The following is a 21,742-nucleotide window of genomic DNA, read 5'->3' as shown; positions in this document are numbered from 1 at the left end:
ACCCACTGTAATGAAGATTCAAGTAACTCCTATAATCCGTGTGGAGTCAGATGTACTGTTCAAAGATGGGCATAGCCAGTACTATGCAAGATTTGGTGACAGTTATTAAAAACGTTTCTGCAAAGACTATTAAAGCATCACCATGAACTTATACTCAAACATTCTGTGGGTGCATATTCTATTGACTACCTCCCAGAATAAATGTACAAAACAGTTTGAAACATTTACAGATTTAAGAGGAAGCTTTGGTATGTTTTACATAACAAATCTAAATGTTTTTGTATCTAAAGGGAGTTAAAGAAAGAGTTTCATTAAAAGCCTAGCTATGAATTATGAAATTTCCGAGAGTCTTTGAACGCATCTGGCAGGAAGTTCAAACTTTAGCTCTCCGGACGCTGAACAACTTTTCTTAAACTGCAGACAAATGCTCCTTTGTGTTCTTTACTAAAACGCCAAAGCAAATATGGTCCAATGCAAAGGGCTAAAATGGAGACACTGTTGTGCAGGCCGTTACATTTGTTTCGGGCGTGTGGACGTAAGTTTAGTAAACGCCACGAGCGACTAACAGTTAGTGTGTCAGGGTTCAACTGTCCCCAGGTGTCCTTCATTAGGAGGAGCAATTCAAGGTGAGCCTGTATACTACACCGTCTACACGTTCAAGTAGTGCATAGGTTTTGAGCTGTTAATAGAAATGTGTGTCAGGGAGAGTGTACGGATTATTAGTCCACTTCTAGTAAATTAATGATTATTAGTTTGAGCACCATTCTTTTCCAGGTAGATGAATGATGATGATGATGATGATGATGATGGTCAAAAAGTATTCAACTGTCATTTTATTGAAAGGGATCACATTTCAATCTAGTTCTAAATATTAAATGTTGAATATAAAGCACAGGCCCCACATTTTATTCATGTGCAAGTAGTTGGGTTGAAAGTATGATAGTAAATAAACAATGAGATAATTGACAAAGTAATCAATATGTTAAAAAGAGAATAGATAAATATGATTGCCTGGATTAAATTGATATTGCTGTTCTATTTATGTATTTGTATTATTATTATTGTTGGTAGTTATTTGTACTAAATGATTAAGCATAATATAACAGACATAATAGAAAGCGTTCCTGTACTAGTTGCAATAATAATAAGATACAAGTCTTACAAATATTTTGTAAGCAAGACTTTTATTTTGTTAGTCCTAAACATTAATTCACCCTTATTTCTATTTAAGTGCGTTTTTAGTTATTTATAAAACAGCCCGCGGTCACGTGATCAGAGGGCTTTGCACCTACGTCAGAGAAGCCGAGCTGGTGCCGACTACTGATCCTCACCGTCCTGCTGCATTTAAACTCCACCACTTACCTTCTGAAAGACATCTTCCTCCAACGGCAGTGACTGTTTGACTTCCCTCTCGCTGGTGACTCAAAGGCGCATTGCACTAAAGTACAACTGCATTGGAGACGCTCAGGGAACCGCATAGCTCCTAATAATGTTACCCAGCTCGCATTAACAAGAGTATATGGCTAACGTAAACGCAACCAACATGTCTCCCCGCTAAGAAAACAACTGGTGCTATTCTGTTGCGTTCAAGTTTCCAGGTGAGTTGGCTGAAAATAGTAACAACTGGCATGTTTTGTAGCCCGTAGCGATGCTCGTGTTCCTCGACAGTGAGTGCATGGTGGCCCGCGTTTTAAATCTGTTACATACTATCACTGTGGTTTTACCCGAGGGACACGTTCAGCTGGGCTAGTTCTCCTTTTAAATCTACTGCAGTGTAACTCAGCAAGCGTTACTCAATTTCCTTCTTGTATTTGGCAAAGAAGTTAATAACAGCCGGTGTTATTGTTGCTACTGTGTTTCCTGTCTGTGTCAATGTCTGGTCACACATTGTAAACGGGAGATATGTGAAGATATCTGAACATGTTGAGGCTGCTTATTAAATGGTTGGGCAGTTAGTTTCACAGCTAGACTCATTCATGTTCCGATTTGTGCGTGATCATGATAATAGCTATAATAAAATGTTGTTTGCTCAGTCTTAGTGACACCCAACTGCTAGGTAAATATGGTTATCGGCATTTAAGCGTCATGCACAAATAGTGTGGGCTACAGCCTGTGTTTTTCCTCATGTCTGATCATGTAAATAGAAATATTGAATTTAACCTGACGACAGAGAAGAAGAGAATCTCTCTCTTCAGGCTAGATGTGTTGCTTATGTGACCACATCGGGCACGCTGGCTGGCTCCATGTATCTTTGTTTGCTTGTCAGAGCTCCATTGTTGTCCCAGAGAGTCTGTGTTTCTGTGCATTTTAAAGTCCATTCACGCGTCCCGAGTGCATCATCAGCACGCCCATAGCTTTAATGTGTGGCGTTCCCCCAAAGAGGACCAGTGCGTTTGTGGGGCTGTGTCTAGTAGCACAACAGAGGATCCACAATATCGTGCTACCCAGGACCCGTGACTTACAATTATCTCCAATCAATACGGGATAGCAAAGAAGGCCACCCTCGAGTGCATTTCCTCATAAGTGCACGGAGGAATCAGTTACAAGTGGATAGTAGTTAGTAATGGTGTGTGCTGCACTGTGCTGTGCATGATAGCAGGATAAGGAAGGGCTGTGAGTAGACTTGCTGGCTATGGAGTGTAAATGTAGGTGTTTCGTCTCCTAATCCTAAACTAAGATGTCAAATTCACTCATATGTTGCAACTTTTTCCACAAAAGTGGTGATTTCATTTAGTCACACAGTCAGTCCTTTTTATTTTACCTGAGTCAGCTGAAACCAGACCTGTAGCACAGAGTAGGGCTCAACTCACAGCTTGAGCCTCGGTAGATAGAAGAAATGAGTCAGAGCAGTTTCAACTGTTGACTGGGCCTGTAATGAAGTGTCAATATGATTCAGTTAGATCCTAGTTTGGCATAATCACTTCATATTTATAGTTAATTTGTCTTTTTTTTTTATGTGGCCTTCATTATCTTTGTGTCATGCATCAGTTACTTACGAATCAGTATTACACAGGAGTAAAACCAGCTCTTTGTGTGTTTTCATCCGTCACCCTCACTAAGCAACTTGTGTCATAGTTTTTCCTGCCAACAAGATGTTAGAAGATAAGATGTTAATACTGAGACCCAGGGTTAGTATGTGGTTTCTCTGTGGTAGCACTATTTCACATAGTGTCAGTTGAATACAGGGAAATCGATCTTGCTGTGTCTGATTATCGTTGTTTTTTTCTCATATGCAAACTACTATGGTTTCACTCTCGGCTGTTAAATGTGCTCTGTTGTATGAATGTAACGCTGTCCTCCTCAGCTGCTTCACCCTCAAGCAAGGCATGTGACATGACGTGTGAGCTAACAGTCAAAAACTGTGTATGTGTGTGTGCGGCGCTAGGTGTGGTGGTGAGCCCATGGAGAAGCCGTCATCTTCAGGCAGAGCAGCTCTGGAGGAGAGACATGGCCTGGTGGAGGTAAGCAGCCTGCACAACATGTGATGTGTGGTCAATTCTAACTTCAATACTAACAAATATGAGTTTCTGCTGTTCAAATGTGGTCGCGCGTTTTCACTGCAGACATTTTGGAACGCAGTTGTTATCAGTGTTATTGTACTTTTCATACTGTGACATGTCAAAATGTCCTCACATTCTTTGAATTGTGAAAAGTTCTCTTCACGGTCACTGATGTTGACTTTCTTGACTCGTGCACCAGCTGTTCAAGGTGAACGTTGCAGAAGTCTGTTTACAGGTTTTGGGGGTACTACTGCATATGTGGGGAGAAAAATTTAATCTTTTTGTATTCCATGCATTCCTCTTCCTTGTCAAAACAGATCATTGGTTCTGCTGCATCGATTTTGACCCTTTTTTAAAAAAAAATTTAAACTGCCCATTGTGTGTCGGAGCGCGACGCTAAATCAGTCCAGAACTCTGGGCCAGATTGTTACAAAGCAACCAGAAGCTGAAAATGTATTCCAAATTCATATTTCTTTCAATTTGGTGGCCCAAGAGGGTGTCTTAATCATGGTTGGTTATTTGGTTGATGGTGCTAATTTCCCATCCTGTTTGAAATGCATTGGAGAATGCAGATTGACTCCATTACTGTGCGTCTGTGTTTGTATCTGTACTCAAGGATGATGGGATACTGAGAGGGGCCGAGGGTGGAGAGGTGGATGCTCGGACCCCGAGGAAGAGCAGCTCCTCCCGCAAGAGCTTCCGCTTGGACTACCGGCTGGAGGTAAAACCTCACTTCCCATAATCCCCCTGACCAGCAAAACCTCCTCTTCTACTTGAAACACACACATAACCCATAACCCCCCTTCCTTCAACATGCCATCCTTCCAACTCCAACTGTTGTGTATTGTTTGAAATGCCATTCTTTAAGCCTAAAATAAATGGCTAAAATGTCACGGTTTACTTTGATTCTAGGAGGAAGTAACAAAGTCCTGCCGGGACAAACATGGCCGCTGGACCAACCCCTGGCCCACATGGCGGTTCCCCTCCTACACCACCATGCTCAGATTCCTGTTATTGGATAAAAATCATAGCAATATACCAACTACTAAAGAGGTGTGTTGTTATTATAGTAAACTTTTAAAGCCATTAACTACAGTCTTGGCTTTGTGTCATATTATTCCCAGTAGGTGTCGGATCAGTATTGGAGTTCATATACAGTGTTTCCCGCCTCTCTTAGTAGTATTATTGCTCTTTGTCAGCTCTCCAAACACACACAGTATTTATAGTTTCTAGTTGAAACCTTGCTGAGCTCAGTAAGAGCTTTGCAGGCTGACTGCTCTCACACGCATGTTTAACCCCTTAATTGCACAGACCAACAACCAGAGAGGTCATAGATCAAAAGTTTAATGATGGAACGTAAGCTTGCAACATTTTGTAATAATATTGTGTGTTAGGATGTTGCCTTGTGAAGTTCATGCAAAAATACTTAACAGAGAGGTACACAAAAGGAAGTTGACCAGAGCTATTTTTTTTTTATAAAAAATAAATCCTGCAAGCAGCAACAAAAGCGTGTTTGGAGAGGAGCAAACAGTGCAGCGCTGTAACATGTAACAGTGAGTCTGTTACAAGGGTAACTGGGGATTACTGATCAAATGAAGTCATAAGACTGAAACGTTGTATTCCTCATCATGAATATGTGATGGTTTGTTTCTATCCCTGTCCTTCTTCTCCCTACTGTATCCTTCCCTCTTCCTTTCATTCCTCCTTCTCTTTGTCCCTTTCTCCTTCCTGTGAAGGCTCTGGACAGTGAGCTCCCAGTGATGGAACCGTACTTTGTCCAGAGCCCAGACCTCTCTGACTCTGGTCCGGGTCTGAGAGTCACCTGGCTGGGTCACGCCACAGTTATGGTTGAAATGGACGGGCTGAATATTCTGACAGACCCAATATTTAGTCAGAGGGCCTCACCGTTCCAGTTCATGGGTCCCAAAAGGTACAGAGGACCCCCCTGCACTGTGGAACAGGTGTAGTACTTTTTGTTTTTAATTTATCTTTAGGGAAACGCTACGTCCTCAATCATATTATTTCTCCTAAGCCTCGTTTCTTTGGCTGCTACCATCATTACCAGGGTTTCATGTTTTAACCCTTCTGCCAACAGCTGCCCAGGATCGATGCTGTTGTCATCAGTCATTCTCATTATGACCATCTGGATGCTGGCTCCGTGGCCAGTCTTAATGCACGCTTTGGAGGGGAGCTACGCTGGTAAGTGTTGAACTGTTGTCAACAGTAATGTTTTGAGATCCAGTCTTAATTCTATTCACCAGTTGTAGTTCAAGTATTCAGCTTACTCTCTCAACCAAAGAGCACTATTAGTCTTCCATGATTTTGGAATAATTAAAGTATGCCATCAAAAGAAAAGTTGTAGTATAAAATGTCATAAAGATATATGAAAGTCAGAGTATAGTATGTCATAATACATAACATTGAAAAATGTGTTGCACAGGTTCGTGCCCCTGGGTCTGATGGACTGGCTGGTAAAGATGGGCTGTGAGAATGTGATGGAGCTGGATTGGTGGGAGGAGAATTGTGTCCCGGGTCATGATGATGTTACCTTCGTCTGCACACCCTCTCAACACTGGAGCAAACGCACAGCGCTGGACGATAACAAGGTAGTAATTCATTACCTTTAATGTATTAAATCAATCACTATAAGAGTAGAGGGTGAATGAGGCAAATAATTCAATAGAGCACAAAGAGGGTTTCATTTTTTATTTTGAGTTGAAAGCATATGAATGTAACTTTTCATATTGTTTGCTGTGTCTCTCAGTCTCTATGGGGCAGCTGGTCTATTTTGGGCCCGGATCATCGATTCTTCTTTGCTGGCGATACCGGCTACTGCACTTCCTTCCAGGAGATTGGCCGGCGCTTCGGACCATTTGACCTCGCAGCAATCCCCATTGGCGCTTACCTGCCCAGGTTCTGTACATACTGTGTCCACTTCAATAAAGTTTAACCACCTAAATATGACAATGTCAACAAAATCTAAGCCCTACACCCTTTGTAAAAGTGGACTAGAGTACATTTTAAAAGATGATATAGCTTTAAAACAGACAAATGAACTTTGTTTTTCAGGGATATGATGCAGGGGCAGCATGTAGATCCAGAAGAGGCTGTTCGGATCCACCAAGACCTTCAGGCCAAACACTCCGTGGCCATTCACTGGGGAACCTTTGCTCTTGCCTATGAGGTACAATGTGCAGTTAATTAGTTGTGGTTTAAATTAATAGTTTGACCTGCTTCAAAAACACCTTGGCAATCAAATGTGGTTTCTCTCTGAAAGACGTGTGACACGGTGACTCAGCTACAATGAGGATAAATGTGTCCTACTAGCTTAATTAACAGCACCCAGTTTATTAGGTTCTGCTGAACTGGACTGTGTTAGTCTGACAGGTGTTTCTATTTTTATATCCACCCCATTCACAACACTGAGGCCAGGGTAGGCTAAATAACAGAAACATCTCTGTAGAAAGTACTGCGAAGTTAAATCAACCATAAGAAATGTTACAATTTTTTCCAGAAACAGCTGACCCATCATAGCATACCCATTCTGGTAACAACAAGGTGTCATTGTTCGCTAACTCAGTTTAATACAATCTCCGGCTTGCTGCCGCACTTTGAAAGTTAGAGATGACAAAATAAAAACAATCACTTTTTCTCAATTAACATTTCATCCCTTCTTCATCAGTACTACCTGGAGCCACCGGTTCGTCTCAGAGAGGCCATGGAACAGAAAGGACTGAAGCAAGAATCCTTTTTCACTCTACATCACGGGGAGTCCCGCCTTTTAGCGCCACAGGAAGGAGACGTCTTTGACTGATCCTCTCTGTAACAAAGTGCAGAAAATGTTTATCATATTTGATGGTCTACAGAAGTTTTAAAACGTTCTACAATGCTGTATCTCCACCAGAGAAGAAAAATATTGTTTGTAATTCTTTCCTTGTGAGAAACATTTTAATATGAAATTCAAGTCACAAATATTTGTATCTGTGTAACAAAGCACAAAAATCAGACTTCTTTTTTGTTATCCTAAGAAGTATAATTGCCAATTTCACATAACTCATATTTGGAGACGCTTCAGGAAGCTTTCAGCCCTGAGGAGACCAGAGCAGTGACGTATGTTCAACCACTGAAACAAAATGTCTCATGCTAATGTTATCGGTTGGTGTAAACTATCTGGTCAAGAATAAATGAAACTCACATGGAGTAACTGGTGCAGGGAACAATGTGGAATTGAACCACAAACCTTGAGTATGAAACTGGACGGGAGAAAGATGCAGCTTCACGGTCACACACAGCTGGACTATGACGTTCCTGTGAGCTGTAATAGAACAGAAAACAATCATCAGGTTATTTAGATTGGTGCTAGCTGATGCCACAATACAAAAAGGTATTGTTTTTCTGAATGTACACTGGCCAACATGAGATGCAGAAGTGTAAGAAGAAATCGATTTGCCTGTGAAATGAATTCCCAACCACTGTATTTTAATAGAAAGCTTTGTTAAAGAACTGTCAGACGCAGACTGAAGTTGAGCTGGGTTCACCTTCGTGTCTTAAATAGTGCTTTAGTGTGATCATTTTCACTTCTTAGAACGCAAGTAAACGGATGTATTTGCTTCACAGCAAAAGTAGAATCATTTTAGTACTCGCTGTTAAAGTGATTTATTTTTTTATGTTAACGCTGAATGAACGTGGCTTAGACTTGTTCCATTTCACTGATTCTCCCATTAAATATAACTTGCATTTAAAATGTTTCTTTCTTGTCAACAGTTATAAACATGTCAAAAAAGCCAGAGTACAACACGTCAACAGAACTATCTAGAATAAGGGAAAAAGCCGTACTATAGTATGTCAAAAAAGTCCTGAAAGTCATAGTATTGTATTTCGAAAAAGTCATAAAACGTCATAGTATAGCATGTCGAAAAAGTCATAGTATGTCGAATAAAGTAAGTACTGTAGCCTACGTCAAAGAAAAGTCATAAGAACATCATAGTATAGCATGTCGAAAAAAGTAATAGAATATCTCGAAAAAGTCATACTATAGCATGTAGAAAAAAAGTCAATTTAGCAAGTCGAAAAAGTCATAAAAACGCAACAGTATGTTATCTCAAAAAAGTCACAGTATATATATTGAACATTAGAGCAATTTATTTAAATGCATACAAAATACTGTTCGTATACTATTCTAAAAGTATTTGCCTCTTACAAATCCAACCCTTCATAGTACAAATATTGCAGGTTATTTTCATCATTGCTGCATTTAATGTTTTTTTACCTTTAAAAAAAAAAATCATGAACATGACATGTAATGTCGGCGGGCTGGTGTGTTGGGCAGCACTACCAGAGTTAACGCTAGTGGTTCCATTCATACCTGCTCCGGTGATCGGCCAGGTTGTCCAGAAAATCCAACCGCTTCTTGAAACTTCTGCCACAAAACTTTTTATAGTGCACTGTACTACAGCACTGCTCTTTTAGTGGACAGTTAGAAACTGGTTAAAGTGTTTAAAACGTATTTTCTTTAACACGCTCGCTCCTCCTTTCTGTTCTCCTCCATGCTGTTTGTTTGTGCTCCCTCCCCGCGCGCACAGGTGTCTCTAATGACTCCCCTCTCCTGCATTGCACACCTTGCACTGTGCAAGAATGACACAAGATGGCAGTGTCTGCTTTTCTGCTTTATTTCTCATAAAAATATGGACTTCAACCAAAATATTGCTTGATATTATCAAGCAGAAGATTTGAAATACAGTGGAACCATTTCTAGTGCCTTCTTCCCTTGAATGCAAATCTCTGTCAGTACACCAGAGATACAGGTTTAGGTTTGAATATAGAGCAAGACAGAGTTCAAATTCAAATTATTATTTTTATCATCCATTAATAAAATAAGTTGAGCTCCAACCGACAGAGTTGGAGAGTTTCTTTTACATTCAAAGTGTTAAAAAAAAGAGATATTTGACAATTATAAAACATTTCTTCAGCATGTGCACCTACGATGTGTTATCATCACTCTGTGTCGTTCAAAAGAAAAAACAGGGAAAAGGTTTCTCTTCCCAAATAAGCCAGTGATGATGTTTCCAGCTGGGAGCATACACTCAAAAAAAAGCCCAAATTCATATTTTTTACCAGTCAGCATGAGGTGAGACTTGTTTCTAGGGATGGGTGACCACATCTTCTAAAAAAATAATTTAGTTTAAACAGATCCCTAATGATCTTGAGTCTCCATAACACAGCACCAAGTGTCACTGGGTGTTAGGAATGTCGTCATGGCTCAGCGTTGTTTGCACACGTCTCTGCATCAGTGTGTCTCTGCTGTCCGTTCGACCCTCCAGACCAACGTCGCGAGAAGTCCAGAAAGATGCCGTTGTGCTCCGGCTCTGAGTCCAAAGACTCCGGCACGTGGTCCGTCATGATCTCCAGACTGGATGAAGGACTGGGACCGGAGCTTGTGTCTTGAGCCAGCGCTCTGGAGGATGCGGGGGAGTCTGACACCAGCGAGCCAGCGCAGTGTGTGTCCTCGCCTGGGGAAGGCTGTGGGAGGATGCAGGGGGAGTGATTCTGTGGCTGGAGAGGGTGGGGACCTGAACGGAGACCAACAGAGGTTTTAGAGTTAAGCAAAATAAGCATTTTAAGACTAAAAAGATGGGGTTGTGCAATGTTGGACAGTCTTAAAAAGGTACATTTAAAAGGTCTGAGATTCAGCACCAGAACACACTGTTTAAAGAGTAATCTGAACCATTGATCACTCCAGCAATAATAGCGTCTTGCCATTTTGAAATTTGCTGATGCCAATGATTTGTTAGGTTGTTTATTACCGGGGCAGCCGTACCTGAAAGTGCAGCGGAGGCCGTGGAAGCTGGAGAGTGGTTGGCGAGGCTGGATGTGCTGGTGTTGCTGGTCGCAGTGGATTCAGCCAAAGAGCTGCTCTCCTCCAAGCAGGACGTCATCTCAGAGACGGAGTGCCGTCTGATACCTGTGCCACCTCCTGCGGAAGAGTCGGTGTCGTACTCCCCCACAGGGGTCAGCATGGGAATGTTGTAGCTATTAGAGCGTACCACTAGGTTCTTGGCGATGGGGGAGTTTCCTGGTTTGAAGGGCCAGGAGCGCTGCAAACGCTTTTCTGGGGAGAGAAGGAGCGAGAAAGTAAAGAAAGACTGCTTTATAAATTTGATTACTTTATAATTGAAAACACGCAAAAACACCACAGAGAGCAAGTGCAGGAGAACACACGAACACATAAGTGAACCTGGCGCTTGTAACTTTTAAAAGCACTTCCATGGTTCGTCATCTGTAAACACATTTAAACATGTACATACCTACAACACAGGAGGAGCAGTGCAAATTGGAAGATCCATCTCTGGAATATAACCCATGAGTGCCGAGGTATGGAGAGACCACCTTCTGGATGAGAGCCTCCAGACGAAGGTAGTCATCTGTTACACCTTTGGATTCATGGACTCCCTGCATCAGACACACACACACACACACACACACACACACACACACACACACACACACACACACACACACACACACACACAGATGTCAAATTAAATAATGCAATCACTGCAAAGGGTGGATATTTCACATTACACTGTCATCCGATTTGTTGTTGTGATCAAAATATTGATTAAAATAGCTTAAAAGAGAACGGGCCATATTTGGGTGTTGGTTTTAGGTCAACACAGAACTTTACTACAAACTGAGAACATGAGTAAGAAAATGATTTGCATCTGCCATCACAGCGCAATCACAACCAATTTCCTGAATGGGAATAAAGGGGCCGTTTCTCCCCATGACGGGACACGTTGCATTCATCCCGCTTCACCATGCATCCACTCTGCGTGTGTTGAGCCCCTCATTGCCCTGTTTATTTCAGATGGGTCTTCATGTGGGGCCCAAATTGTTTCTTCACCATCACCAGGAAACACACGCATTACAGCTTTGCTGCAAGGCACAAACCCCACTGTGCACTTAGCATCAGCTTGCTTTTAAGTAAATTAGTGGCAGACAAATGACCCTCATAATCAATGGGAATCAATACGGTGCTGCTTTACAAACTCAGAGCCATGAAGAAAAACAAAGTACATCTTTTCTGTTTGAAAGGTTCAGGCTCTTTGTTTCCATAATAGTTGGAATCGACTCCACAACTTTTAAAAACCTTGAAACCAAATTTTCACGCTGAGGGGTGTGATACATGTGGGCCCGGAGACCTTACCCCAGAGTTTTCGAATCACAATAGAGAGATCAATCATTGTTTCAGTTCTCTGAATCGTTGAGCATATGCATCTAAACCGCAGCACAGAGACGAACCACATCAAAAGACCAGACTTCGGCGAATTGGCGTCATAGAACGGAAGGGATATTACTAACAGATGAAACAAGAAGTTGCAAAAACAGCAAACATTCAGTGCTGAGTTGTACCCCTCTTACCCCCGACCTCTTGTCGTAGCTGCCCTGCTTTTTATATCCTCAACTCTACCTGTTGGTTTGATATTCATTGTGGGCAAACACAGAGAGACCATTTAAAATGACTCTGCAGCATCTGTACACAGCAGATAAAACAGGAAAATAAACATGTCCAGTTGTCTGTTCTTGTCCACAGACACATGAATGTCTGCCCTCTCATCTAGTAAAACAAGATAGAAATTCACATAATTCATAACCATTTACTTCTGTAAAGTTTTTGATAATGAGGTCACTAATCCTAAATGATTATTTTGATGATTGACTTGCTGAATTTCCTGTTTTTGTGAGAACAAAAGGATCTTAAGAGGACAGTGTAAACATGGTTAATTCACACAGGCAGGGTGCAGAGGGTACTGAGCGGTCATGGGAAGACGACTCTGTATCTCCTCTGAGATTGCTTCCTGTGAGATCCCTTTGCAAGAAAAAAAAAAAAGTCAGCTGCTCTCTGTACCCTCTGATCCTCCATCTGTTGTCACTTACCCTCTTCCCTCAGCTTGTCTGTGCGAGCCGTGTGTTTGACAGTGTGTGTGTGTGTGGGAATATAGGGTGAGAGATTGTAAGCCAAAGAGGATGACAAGGAAAGGAAAAGATAAAGAGAGAGAGAGAGAGTGTGTGTATGTGTGTGTGTGTGTGTGTGTGTACCTGTAGTATTAGCAGCATCTGTATGATAGAAGGGGGAACTCTGGCTCGGGGTCGACACAGAGCCTCGTCCAGTTTCAGGTTGAGGGCGATGATGTTCCTGAAGTGGAGGAGAGCCAACTGACGCACTGACGGCTCCTTTCCCTGTGGACACACATGTCAACACACAGTTTTGTAATGGAAATATAAGCATGTGAGTGCGAGTATAGGTGTGTGTGTGTGTGTGTGTGTGTGTGTGTGTGTGTACCTGTACAGGATAGAAGATGGCCTGCAGCATGGACAGAACATCACAGAAGAAGAAGTCCCATGTGTCGGCCAGAGAGTCCAGCAACTTCTGACCTATAACACACAATGCATGAAGACAAACAACTCAATCACCACAAAGTCAAAAACATTACCGTCTGACTGGCACATGCAGTCAACAAGAGACAAGGCGCTGGGATATTCTGGAAAAGATCTCTGCATCATGTTATCTGAGAACTTCATGCGACTTGTTCTCATTGCAGTGGATGTACAGGTTCCTAATTCCATGCAAATGATACATGTCTGTAATGATGGACGTGACTCACTGGCTCTGTGAACATTCACCAAAGCCAGAAGGCACCAGCAAACTAAAAGGTCTTGGTAGATTTTGGCGTCGCTTATATCATGCAGAGTTCTGCTCACCTTCATAGAAGTGGATCTTGTCTCTCAGTATCACCATGCCTTTAGTGAGCAGCTGGTTCTGAAGGTACTCAGTGAAGAAGGAGCCCAGCTCCGTCTTCAGCAGCTGCCTGTATAAAAAAAAAGTACAAATGAGTGCGTGTGTATACTGTAAGCGGACACAGACACACACACACACGCACACACACTGTGATACTTCTTTTACATGAACCATAAATAATTAGTTCTAGTGAACTGGAAAGCTGCGGTGTTTAAACAGCAGCAGACTCAGGAAATGAGAAAAGACATTGATCACACTGAAAACAAAAAAACATGTCAACAACAGGATTTTCCACCGATGAACCGGAGAGAACACATGTTGAGATTAGCACGACAGCTCACTTTGCTGTTATTACAGGAAGAGAACACTTGATCTTTAATCTTTATCTAATCTTCGTCATGACTACTGCCGAGTTTCTGCAACGTGATGTGAAGCTTTCATGTTGTTCAAGTTCATTACAGCGGCTTGAGTCAGTGTGCATGCATGTGTGCGGTGTGTGATATTTACTGTACATGACTGGGGTTTTGACATCCCTGTGTCAACTGCCCTCGGCTAAACTGTAATTAAACACACCGCGACCCCTCTGTACCCTCCAACCTGTCATTCGCTTGCAGGTGTTTCTGGTTCAGTGGACAAGTTTGCAGCCGAGAAACGGCAGGAGAAAGACGGAGTAGCTGAGAGAGACGCAACAACAAAAACAGTTACTGGCCATGTGTTAATGTGTCATTAAAGGCTAAATTTAGCACGCTGAAGCTGCCATTGTGTGTATATGGGAGCAAGGGAAGGTGGGAAATTACAGAGTATAACACTACAATTTAGTCACACTTCTTCCTGAAATACTAAACCAGCTCAAGCTCAACATTCGCCGTGTTTGTGAGAAAGTCAGCGAGAGAAGTCAAATAAAACACAGAGAGACGGAGAGCTTACCTGACACCTTCGTTCAGGGTGTAGAGTTCATTTTCCCCCAGATCCTTCTTCTGGAAAACTGATATCACTGCGTTGTGGATGCTGAGTAGGAGCACACAGAAGCATTTAGTGCACAAATATTCACAAAGACTAATGTGTAGAATGATAGAATAATATTACATTAATCAACAATATGCATGATCACTACATGACTAGCTGCTGAGAGGCAGCATTTCACACAGAAAAAAGATGATTTCCATTGCTTCAAATCGAGATACATTGTAGATTTGCAACATAAATACTAAATCAAATTGTGCAACCTGTGAATATGCACAAAGAAGCCGCACAATATAAAGTGTAAACAAAATAAAAGACAGCAGAAAACAAGAAAGGAGAGTTAAACATAAAAACGTTAGGAGGGGGCATGAACTTTTTGTTTACTGTAGGTTCCGGTCCAGCTCATGTTGTTCATGCCCCCCCCCCAAGTGAACCAACATGGCTCATGCTTCAGACCACGGCTCACACACTAACCTGTTCCAAGTAGCGTTGGCCCCGGCCCTTCTCTGCTGGGTCCCTCTGTCCCTGCTGCACTCCTCAGCCAGTCCTCCCTTCTCCCCTCCCCCCCCTCCTCCTCCTCCTCCTGGGGTTTTCGCCTGCGAGAGGTCGGTCAGACTGGAGAACGAGCTGTTACCCAACCTCAGCTTGTTGTGGAGACTCCTCGAAATCCAAAAGATAGAAAGAGAGAAATAATTATAAGAAGAAACTGCAGTACAACGTGTTACTGGATGAAAACGGTGGAGCCAAACCCACTTTCCACTTACGCTAGTGGAACCTAGTGACAGTACATAAAGTGTAAACGTCATCCAAAGACAATAACAGGAGTTTTATTTTCCCCTCAAAAGCTAAATGTTTTTGTAAGTACAGTGAATTTTGGAAGAGAAAGTGAAGTGAGGAATAGAGACACTAAGAGGAAAAAAGAGGAGAGAGAAGTAGGTACAGGCAGGCTAAATATTCACAGGTTGGTCCATGGAGGAGAAACAAACAGTGAGTTCAGTTCAGAGTGGTGCAGGGGAAAAATAAAACTACAGATTCTATTGAATACCTAGATTTAAACATGTGGAAGTAATAATCGTTAGTTTTAGTTTAGGATCTCTGTTGGGAATGTACTTATGATTGTTAGGATTAGCAGTGAAGGAATGCATTATGTCAGTGAGGGCCCCAAATAGTACAGAAGAAGAGGAACAAAGTAAAAATGTGGTGTTAAAGCTGAAACTCAACTAGACAGAAACTAGTATAAAGCTGCTTAATATGTCAGGAACAGGTAATGAAACAGTGTTCTCTCTCACAGGCATGTACAGCATATGTGTGTATGTGTGTGTGTATACATAAGTGTAATCTGCATGTAAGGCAAATATTAACTTACACACTACAAACACTGTTCTTTATGTTTCTGCAGTGTCTCTACTGGAAAATGAATCAAAAATACTTAGTCATTTATTCATTCAAATGACTAAACCAGCACTTTCTGCAAAAGTTGAAAACATACGACAAACCTCCCTCCACACACACACTCACGCACACACACACACTATGTACTTACTCCAGTAACTGAAAAGGTACCACATATCCCCACTCCATGAGTGTGTGTGTGTGTGTCACACTGAACAGAACGAGAGTTTGATGAAAGAAAGGATGAAGATGTAGAAGACAACAGGTGTCTCTGTCCTCATGGGTCTCTATCTCACTCTTTCACATGCCCTCTCTCTCTCATTTCCCTTCTCTCCCTCCTACTTCTTTTACTTTAACTTTTTTCTTCTCTGCCCTCTTCTCTCTCTCTCCCTCTCCCCTTTTGCCAGTCTGTGCCAGTCGGTGACCATGCTATGTGAGCTTTTGTGCCAGGCGAACAAAGGAACCCTTTGAGGTTCAGGAGCTGCCAAGAGGGAGAGGAAGGGTTTAAAGGTGACACACATTTCACTTCCTCCTCCTCCTTTTCTGTCTGTGTGGGGCCCAGGACAGATAGAAGTTGTGTTCAAGCTGTAATCACATGTTGGCTTGATTCATCACATTGAGTTTGTCTGTGTCTGCTTTTTACTGTCATCTGCTGTGGAATTATTCTCTTTTCTTCTTTGTTTTTAATACCTTTGTAATGATCCATGCCCAACTGAATTTAATTGAATTTGGACACAAAAGGAAGAAGAAAGAGGAAAAAAGGGGCTGAAAGGAGATGAAAAAAAAGGAAATCAGGAGCATGTAAAAGAATATGGCAGGGGAGACGGTGTGTGTGTGTGTGTGTTTTTGGTCCGTCTGTCAAGCCTTCAGATAGACACACACACAACTTTTGTCAAAGTAAGGATGCATTTCCAAATTCTCTCAGAAAAGGTGCAGTGATGAACACCGTGCAACTGAATCTACAAACACCTGAAGAGTGGATGATGCAGAGCAGAAGATACAGAGACTCAGAGGAGACACTGAGTTGTCAGCGTGATGGAAAAAAAGGGTTCTGAATTTAGTAAATTAAAGATTAGTGATGCAACCCGGAAGTTAGATACTCTTTGTTTGTGGCGCTGATACAACAGGAAGAGTTGTGAGAGAAAATGCTGCCGTCTAATTACTTAACAAAGGAGGATAAGGGGGATGTTTGCATGACTGAAAGAATGAATGAGGTCATCGAGGAATGTGTGTGAGTCACTTTCATCTACCTTTTTGTGTCCCAAAGACCGGGGACAAAGAGAGAAAAGGGAACAGAGTATTGGAGATGCCGTGAAACTCTCTGAACGAGACCTGCTGGCTGATGTGAAAGTGTGTGTAGGGGTGTGTGTGTGTGTTTTTACCTCCTAAATGAGCCTTCTCGTTCCATGTTAGCCTAAACAGACAGCTGCTACTTAGGGACCGCCCAGCAACCACCACTGACGAATCAGCATCTGAAACAGGTAGAATGAGTGGCAGAGAAAAATCATCTTCATTTCAAACAAAACCACCTGAAGTAACAAACTTAACGGGCTTTTGTAGGTTTTTTTTTTTGTACTTTTCTAGTTTGAACCCCGAGTGAATCAACCTTCTTCCCGGGAAACTTTTTAAACCTCACAGCACGAAAAGCACAGGTGTAAACAATAAAAATGATTGTGGTGGAATTTGATTTAGCTGCTTCAGTTTTCAGGCTCCCTGGGACAGAGCGGAGCCACCGTTAATGTTATCAGTAACACCTGTGATGTATGTGATGTCTATGACATGCACACTGCATATTTTATTTAAGTAAACAACCCTCATGAAACCTGCAAAAACATCTTGATGACTATACAGTGGAAGAGTTTTGCATGGATAAATATACCCTTAAAGACAAATAGAGCTGCGTGGCTTTAAGAAGCAGCTCTGAGTAGCGTTTGAAATTTCTAACTTCCCATTGAAAGTATCAAAACAAGACACTGTGACACAGAAACATGCACCCCATACCTCCACAGATCTGACCTGGGGACAATGGAGTCTCATTTTGCGATGAACATCCCTCTGCATCCCTGAATGTCCTGTCTGTATAGCCACTGTCACTATCAAATAAAGGCACAAAGCTCCCACAATAATGAACATTAAAAAAAATATATATATGACAAGCTCCAAAGTGCTCATTTACGTGTGGAGTAAAATACTTCAGTACTAAGTCAGACAGATATTCACAGACAGTGACTCTACTCAGCGTCTAGCTAACTAGACACCGTAATCTAATCTAATTACACTAAAGTGGGTGAGACAGAAATTTGATCCTACCACAAACTCAAATGCCCTTATACTCACACACACACACTCTCTCTCTCTCTCTCTCTCTCTCACACACACACACACACACACACACACACACACAGAGATAGAATGACAAACATAAGGCAGGTTTGTCAGGGCCAACTAAGGTAAAGCATGAGGCTTCCTCCTACCGGTGTCACTGTCATATTCAAGGCAACATGGCTGCTCCTCATATTCATATTTGACTTGTAGCAACATAAAAAAAATATAATCTGCAATCTGTGCCAGTGAATTATTAATTCAACAGTTCCAGCGATGGTTTTAGACTTTTGCAATCAAAGTCACCTCACTGAAAGCTTTACTTTGTTAAAACCCTGGTGAAGTTGCGGTCACGATAGAGAATCAAAGTCAGTTTAGATGAAACCTGTCATGTGTTTGTCTGCTGGTGAAGAGTCTCCAGTGGTTCAGGCTTTACTTGCTGGAAGTTGTATTTGTCAAATATAAACGTTGACCTGCTGTTGCCTGGCGGCTAGTTATACCTGTTACCTAGTTTATCCTATATATCTATTTACCTTTTTATTATCAAGTTTTCTCTGTGAAGCACATTTCTGTTGATAAATGTGGTTTCGAAATAAATTGACTCGACCTCACGGCATGAGGCAGATTTTAACCTTCTATTGGAATAAGGACTCTGCAGAAGAGGTCTGATTTCAGACCAGAAAGGCACCACTTTCAAGAATAATGTGGTGTTTGTTTATGGTAAAAAAAAACAGTGAATGATATTTGCCTAGATAAACGTCACCGTGACTATGGTCAATCACACTTGGCTCTGCAGAGGGAAATGCCTGACGAATTCATTCTCATGCCCCCCTTCAGTGTGGTTCAATGCCTTGCTTAAGGGCTCTTGTAGTTTCAAGGATTGTGGTTTTGGGAGCTTGAAAGTGTTTCTCATACAGCCTCTGGCTCAATTTTCATGAGCAGTGCAGGATATTAAACCAATGAGCTCCCACTCATTTAGAATCCTGACTTCTCTGAGTGTGAACCCCCCCCCCCCCTCCTCTCTCTCAGCAGACAGTTTACATCGTAAATAGATATCAGGGACTACACTGCAAAAAAATTAACAGCCATAATCTGCTTCAACACACACACGCACACACCTACACACACACACACACACACACACACACACACCATTCTGCAGACTGGCAGCACAACAGGGAAATTACCACCCTGCACCAGACTGCTAGAGTAATGTTGCCTGAGTCTTGCAGCAGGTTTGTCTGCTCTACCTCTGGCAGAAGACCAAACCACGAGTTGGACGTTCTCCCGTAGCCTACAAATCATTGGTGTCTGCTTTAAGAGCAATCCTACCCTGACAACGTTTCTTAAGTCTCCTTCCTGTCTACTAGTGTTTAATAAAACACTTTAAAATCACGCACAGCACAGAAATCCTGGAGAATGGTGCATAAAGATTGCCATCAATAACACTTTGGAGAGGAAATTAATCTTAGGACAAATCATAATGCTATATGGAGTAAAAATGGAAGAAGTATGAGCAATTTAAGTCGTATTTTTTTATAGTAAAAGCTTAAAGTTTTTCTATCGGTGTACAACTGACGCCAGGACTGAGTTGATCATTTTCATACATCGGCTCCTATACTCACTTTTTCAGAAGTCTTCCTCGCTCCCTTTTAAGTGTTCTCTGTGTTTAATACCCGCCCCAAAAAAAAAAAAAAAACCTCAAATAACTCCTTTTATTTGGGTGAAGGATGGAGGTTTACGCGGTGCCGAAAAGTCCACCTTCACAGTTCTTGAGCGCCGATAACAGCGCGCGAGGACTGCGCACGTTTCCCCTGAAAAGATCCGATGTTAGGAGCCGTCTTGGACCCGCGTGAGCAGCGCCAGCGATCTGTCAGCGCAGCTTTCAGGACTGTCCGCGAGCGTCAGAGAGAGAGAGAGGGAGGAAGTGAGGGAGGTGAAGCAGAGAGAGAGAGAGAGAGAGAGAGATCATGATGGTGTGGGGGGCGCGCGCGCGTTTGCAGGGGTCGGTGGGTGAGAGATGTAGCCTAGCAGCCTATGGAAAGTGTTGGTGGTTTAGTGTGTGCGTGTGTGTGTGTTTGTGGGTCGTGTATATTACAGCATGCATAACAGTTAAGAGGATAAAGAGCAATAAAGAAAGAAAATATCTTGACTTTGTGCTACTTTTTACTTCTTAATCATTTCAACTAGCCAGAGTTTTTGAGGCAGATGAGAGCAGCTTTGTCAGCAGGTTTTAAAACAAAAGGAGTCTTAGTTGACAGCACAGTGGACTCTCATGTTTAATTCATAATGAAATAATTCATGGCCAAACCGATACAGCAGCAGCAGCCCACTCAAAACACTGGACAATACACTGAGTGCTTTTACTGCTGGAGGAGAAGGCCACTGAGCAGCTACACAGCCTTCTGTGTGTGCTTCTATGGGTGTTTCTCACTTCTGTGAGCCAAAACTTGCATTTTTCAAGTGATCAACTTCACACTGCACACACTATCTAATGCACAGATCTCCACATTAACCACAGAGCTCAGTGTGTCACATCAGACAAACTGCACTCTGTCTGCACACTGCATATGCAATTAGAGCACTAGACACAGCCACACACACAACAATGTCGGTAATAAGGAACAGGTTTGTAATAGCAAAGTCCATGGTCAAGGCCAGATTGTATCTTAAAAGTTCTCAGGACCATAAAACACCCACACATACACAGGCACACACACACACCCAGGCACACACACACCCACACACAGGCACCTGGAAAAATACAGCTCGCCCAGAGTTCACTAATCACTTAACATTATATAAACAGAGTGTTACTAATGTCTCTGTGCACACACGGCACACCACATAATAATCGGTTTCTAGACTCTGATGATATGATGTGTGTGTGTGTGTGTGTGTGTGTGTGTGTGACCAGCAAAAACCTGCAGCAAATGAGTGATGTGAGTTTTTCTTGCAGTTAGCGAGTGTTGCTTTAGGGACATTCTTTCACGCTTGAGACTTGAAAAGAAACTGGCTAACTAGTGTGTGTGTGTGTGTGTGTGTGTGTGTACTCACCTTTTTTTGCGAGACAAAAAGGGGACAAATGCACGTCCCCTTAATGTAAATCATTACATTCTAGCATGAAGACTTGGTTTGAGGTTAGGTTCAGGCTGTCCCTAAAAGTCATGAAAACAGGACTGAATGTGTGTGTGTGTTTGTGTGCATGTGTGTGTGTGTGGGTGTGTGTGTGAATAATGTGTACGCAAGCGTGCATCTTAATATCAGGAAATACAGGATGGACCTGCATTCCCTCTGTAACTGAACACAACATTATTTTGAACATCCACATTATTCTGGAATTTATTTAATGATAGCTGAACCAATCATTAGTTGAGATAATTTAATATTATGCCTTTCATTTGCCCAACTGCTGGGACTGTTCTCCTTTGATACAGTCCATCCCTCGCTACACTTAAATGGCAACAGCACAAGGTCAAAGGTGAACCCCGAAAGTGAAAAAGCAGTTCATTTGAATTCTGATGCTCATTTAGTTCCGCAGTATAGTGGCAGCAACACTGCTGACAAGGTGTAATTTGCACTTTTACAGGCAGACTTTGAAGTTGATTTTAAAAAGGAAACTGTAGGTTCAAAAACCACAAAGCACACTGCAAGAGGGAACATGATCATTTGAGATATAGTTTATTTCATTAAGATAAATGTTTTGTCAGTGAAAAGAGAGGTGCAGGTAGCGGTGCAGCGCAAAGTGTCTGTTAGCGGTGACCTT

The 21,742-nt window shown here is 42.1% G+C and overlaps 3 protein-coding genes across 9 annotated transcripts in view; 2 read left to right on the top strand and 1 right to left on the bottom strand.

Moving 5' to 3' along the window:
* The window catches only part of yeats4 (YEATS domain containing 4), a 4,485-nt gene extending 4,155 nt beyond the window's left edge, over positions 1-330 (top strand). Inside the window, exon 7 of the mRNA XM_031858909.1 lies at positions 1-330. This exon is cut by the window's left edge and continues 693 nt beyond it. The gene's annotated coding sequence lies outside the window, so the exon portion shown is untranslated.
* Positions 331-414: 84 nt separating this feature from the next.
* Positions 415-8,524, top strand: napepld (N-acyl phosphatidylethanolamine phospholipase D). 2 transcript variants are annotated; one of them, XM_031858907.1, is made up of 10 exons: positions 415-626; positions 3,386-3,461; positions 4,117-4,221; positions 4,413-4,553; positions 5,237-5,461; positions 5,596-5,699; positions 5,941-6,106; positions 6,265-6,413; positions 6,570-6,684; positions 7,183-8,524. In XM_031858907.1, exons 1-10 carry the CDS (start codon positions 472-474, stop codon positions 7,312-7,314), a joined length of 1,368 nt encoding a protein of 455 aa, XP_031714767.1. In that variant the 5' UTR covers positions 415-471; the 3' UTR covers positions 7,315-8,524. The 2 variants fall into 2 exon arrangements, with proteins under 2 accessions (XP_031714767.1, XP_031714768.1); XM_031858908.1 differs by lacking the exon at positions 415-626 and adding an exon at positions 635-1,598 and having other exon boundaries at positions 7,183-8,523.
* A 629-nt stretch (positions 8,525-9,153) lies between these two features.
* LOC116389864 (proline-rich protein 5-like) lies at positions 9,154-20,447 on the bottom strand. 6 transcript variants are annotated; one of them, XM_031858902.1, is made up of 10 exons: positions 17,231-20,440; positions 17,037-17,126; positions 14,737-14,931; positions 14,227-14,307; positions 13,263-13,369; positions 12,844-12,935; positions 12,600-12,740; positions 10,805-10,949; positions 10,318-10,608; positions 9,154-10,069 (listed from the first exon to the last, which is right to left on the bottom strand). In XM_031858902.1, the coding sequence occupies exons 2-10, from the start codon at positions 17,060-17,062 to the stop codon at positions 9,753-9,755; spliced, it is 1,395 nt and encodes a 464-aa protein (XP_031714762.1). In that variant the 5' UTR covers positions 17,063-17,126; positions 17,231-20,440; the 3' UTR covers positions 9,154-9,752. The 6 variants fall into 6 exon arrangements, with proteins under 6 accessions (XP_031714762.1, XP_031714764.1, XP_031714765.1 ...); XM_031858904.1 differs by having other exon boundaries at positions 17,656-20,440; XM_031858905.1 differs by having other exon boundaries at positions 17,671-20,440.
* Positions 20,448-21,742: the final 1,295 nt, after the last annotated feature.

Source organism: Anarrhichthys ocellatus, unplaced genomic scaffold (assembly GCF_004355925.1).
Source record: "Anarrhichthys ocellatus isolate YVR2014 unplaced genomic scaffold, GSC_Weel_1.0 scaffold21, whole genome shotgun sequence".
In the NCBI taxonomy this organism is placed as follows: domain Eukaryota; kingdom Metazoa; phylum Chordata; class Actinopteri; order Perciformes; family Anarhichadidae; genus Anarrhichthys; species Anarrhichthys ocellatus.
This window is presented reverse-complemented; position numbering and strand designations above follow the sequence as displayed.

Excerpts from the sequence above, each read along its gene's own strand:
- napepld (XM_031858907.1), top strand. The coding sequence starts at position 472 with ATGCAAAGGGCTAAAATGGAGACACTGTTGTGCAGGCCGTTACATTTG. Across the intron at positions 3,462-4,116 it reads AGAGACATGGCCTGGTGGAG|GATGATGGGATACTGAGAGG; the intron begins GTAAGCAGCCTG and ends TCTGTACTCAAG. Across the intron at positions 4,554-5,236 it reads ATATACCAACTACTAAAGAG|GCTCTGGACAGTGAGCTCCC; the intron begins GTGTGTTGTTAT and ends CTTCCTGTGAAG.
- LOC116389864 (XM_031858901.1), bottom strand. The coding sequence starts at position 15,068 with ATGACGTTTACACTTTATGTACTGTCACTAGGTTCCACTAGCGTAAGT. Across the intron at positions 12,936-13,262 it reads CAAGATCCACTTCTATGAAG|GTCAGAAGTTGCTGGACTCT; the intron begins GTGAGCAGAACT and ends TGTGTGTTATAG. Across the intron at positions 12,741-12,843 it reads CCATCTTCTATCCTGTACAG|GGAAAGGAGCCGTCAGTGCG; the intron begins GTACACACACAC and ends GTGTGTCCACAG.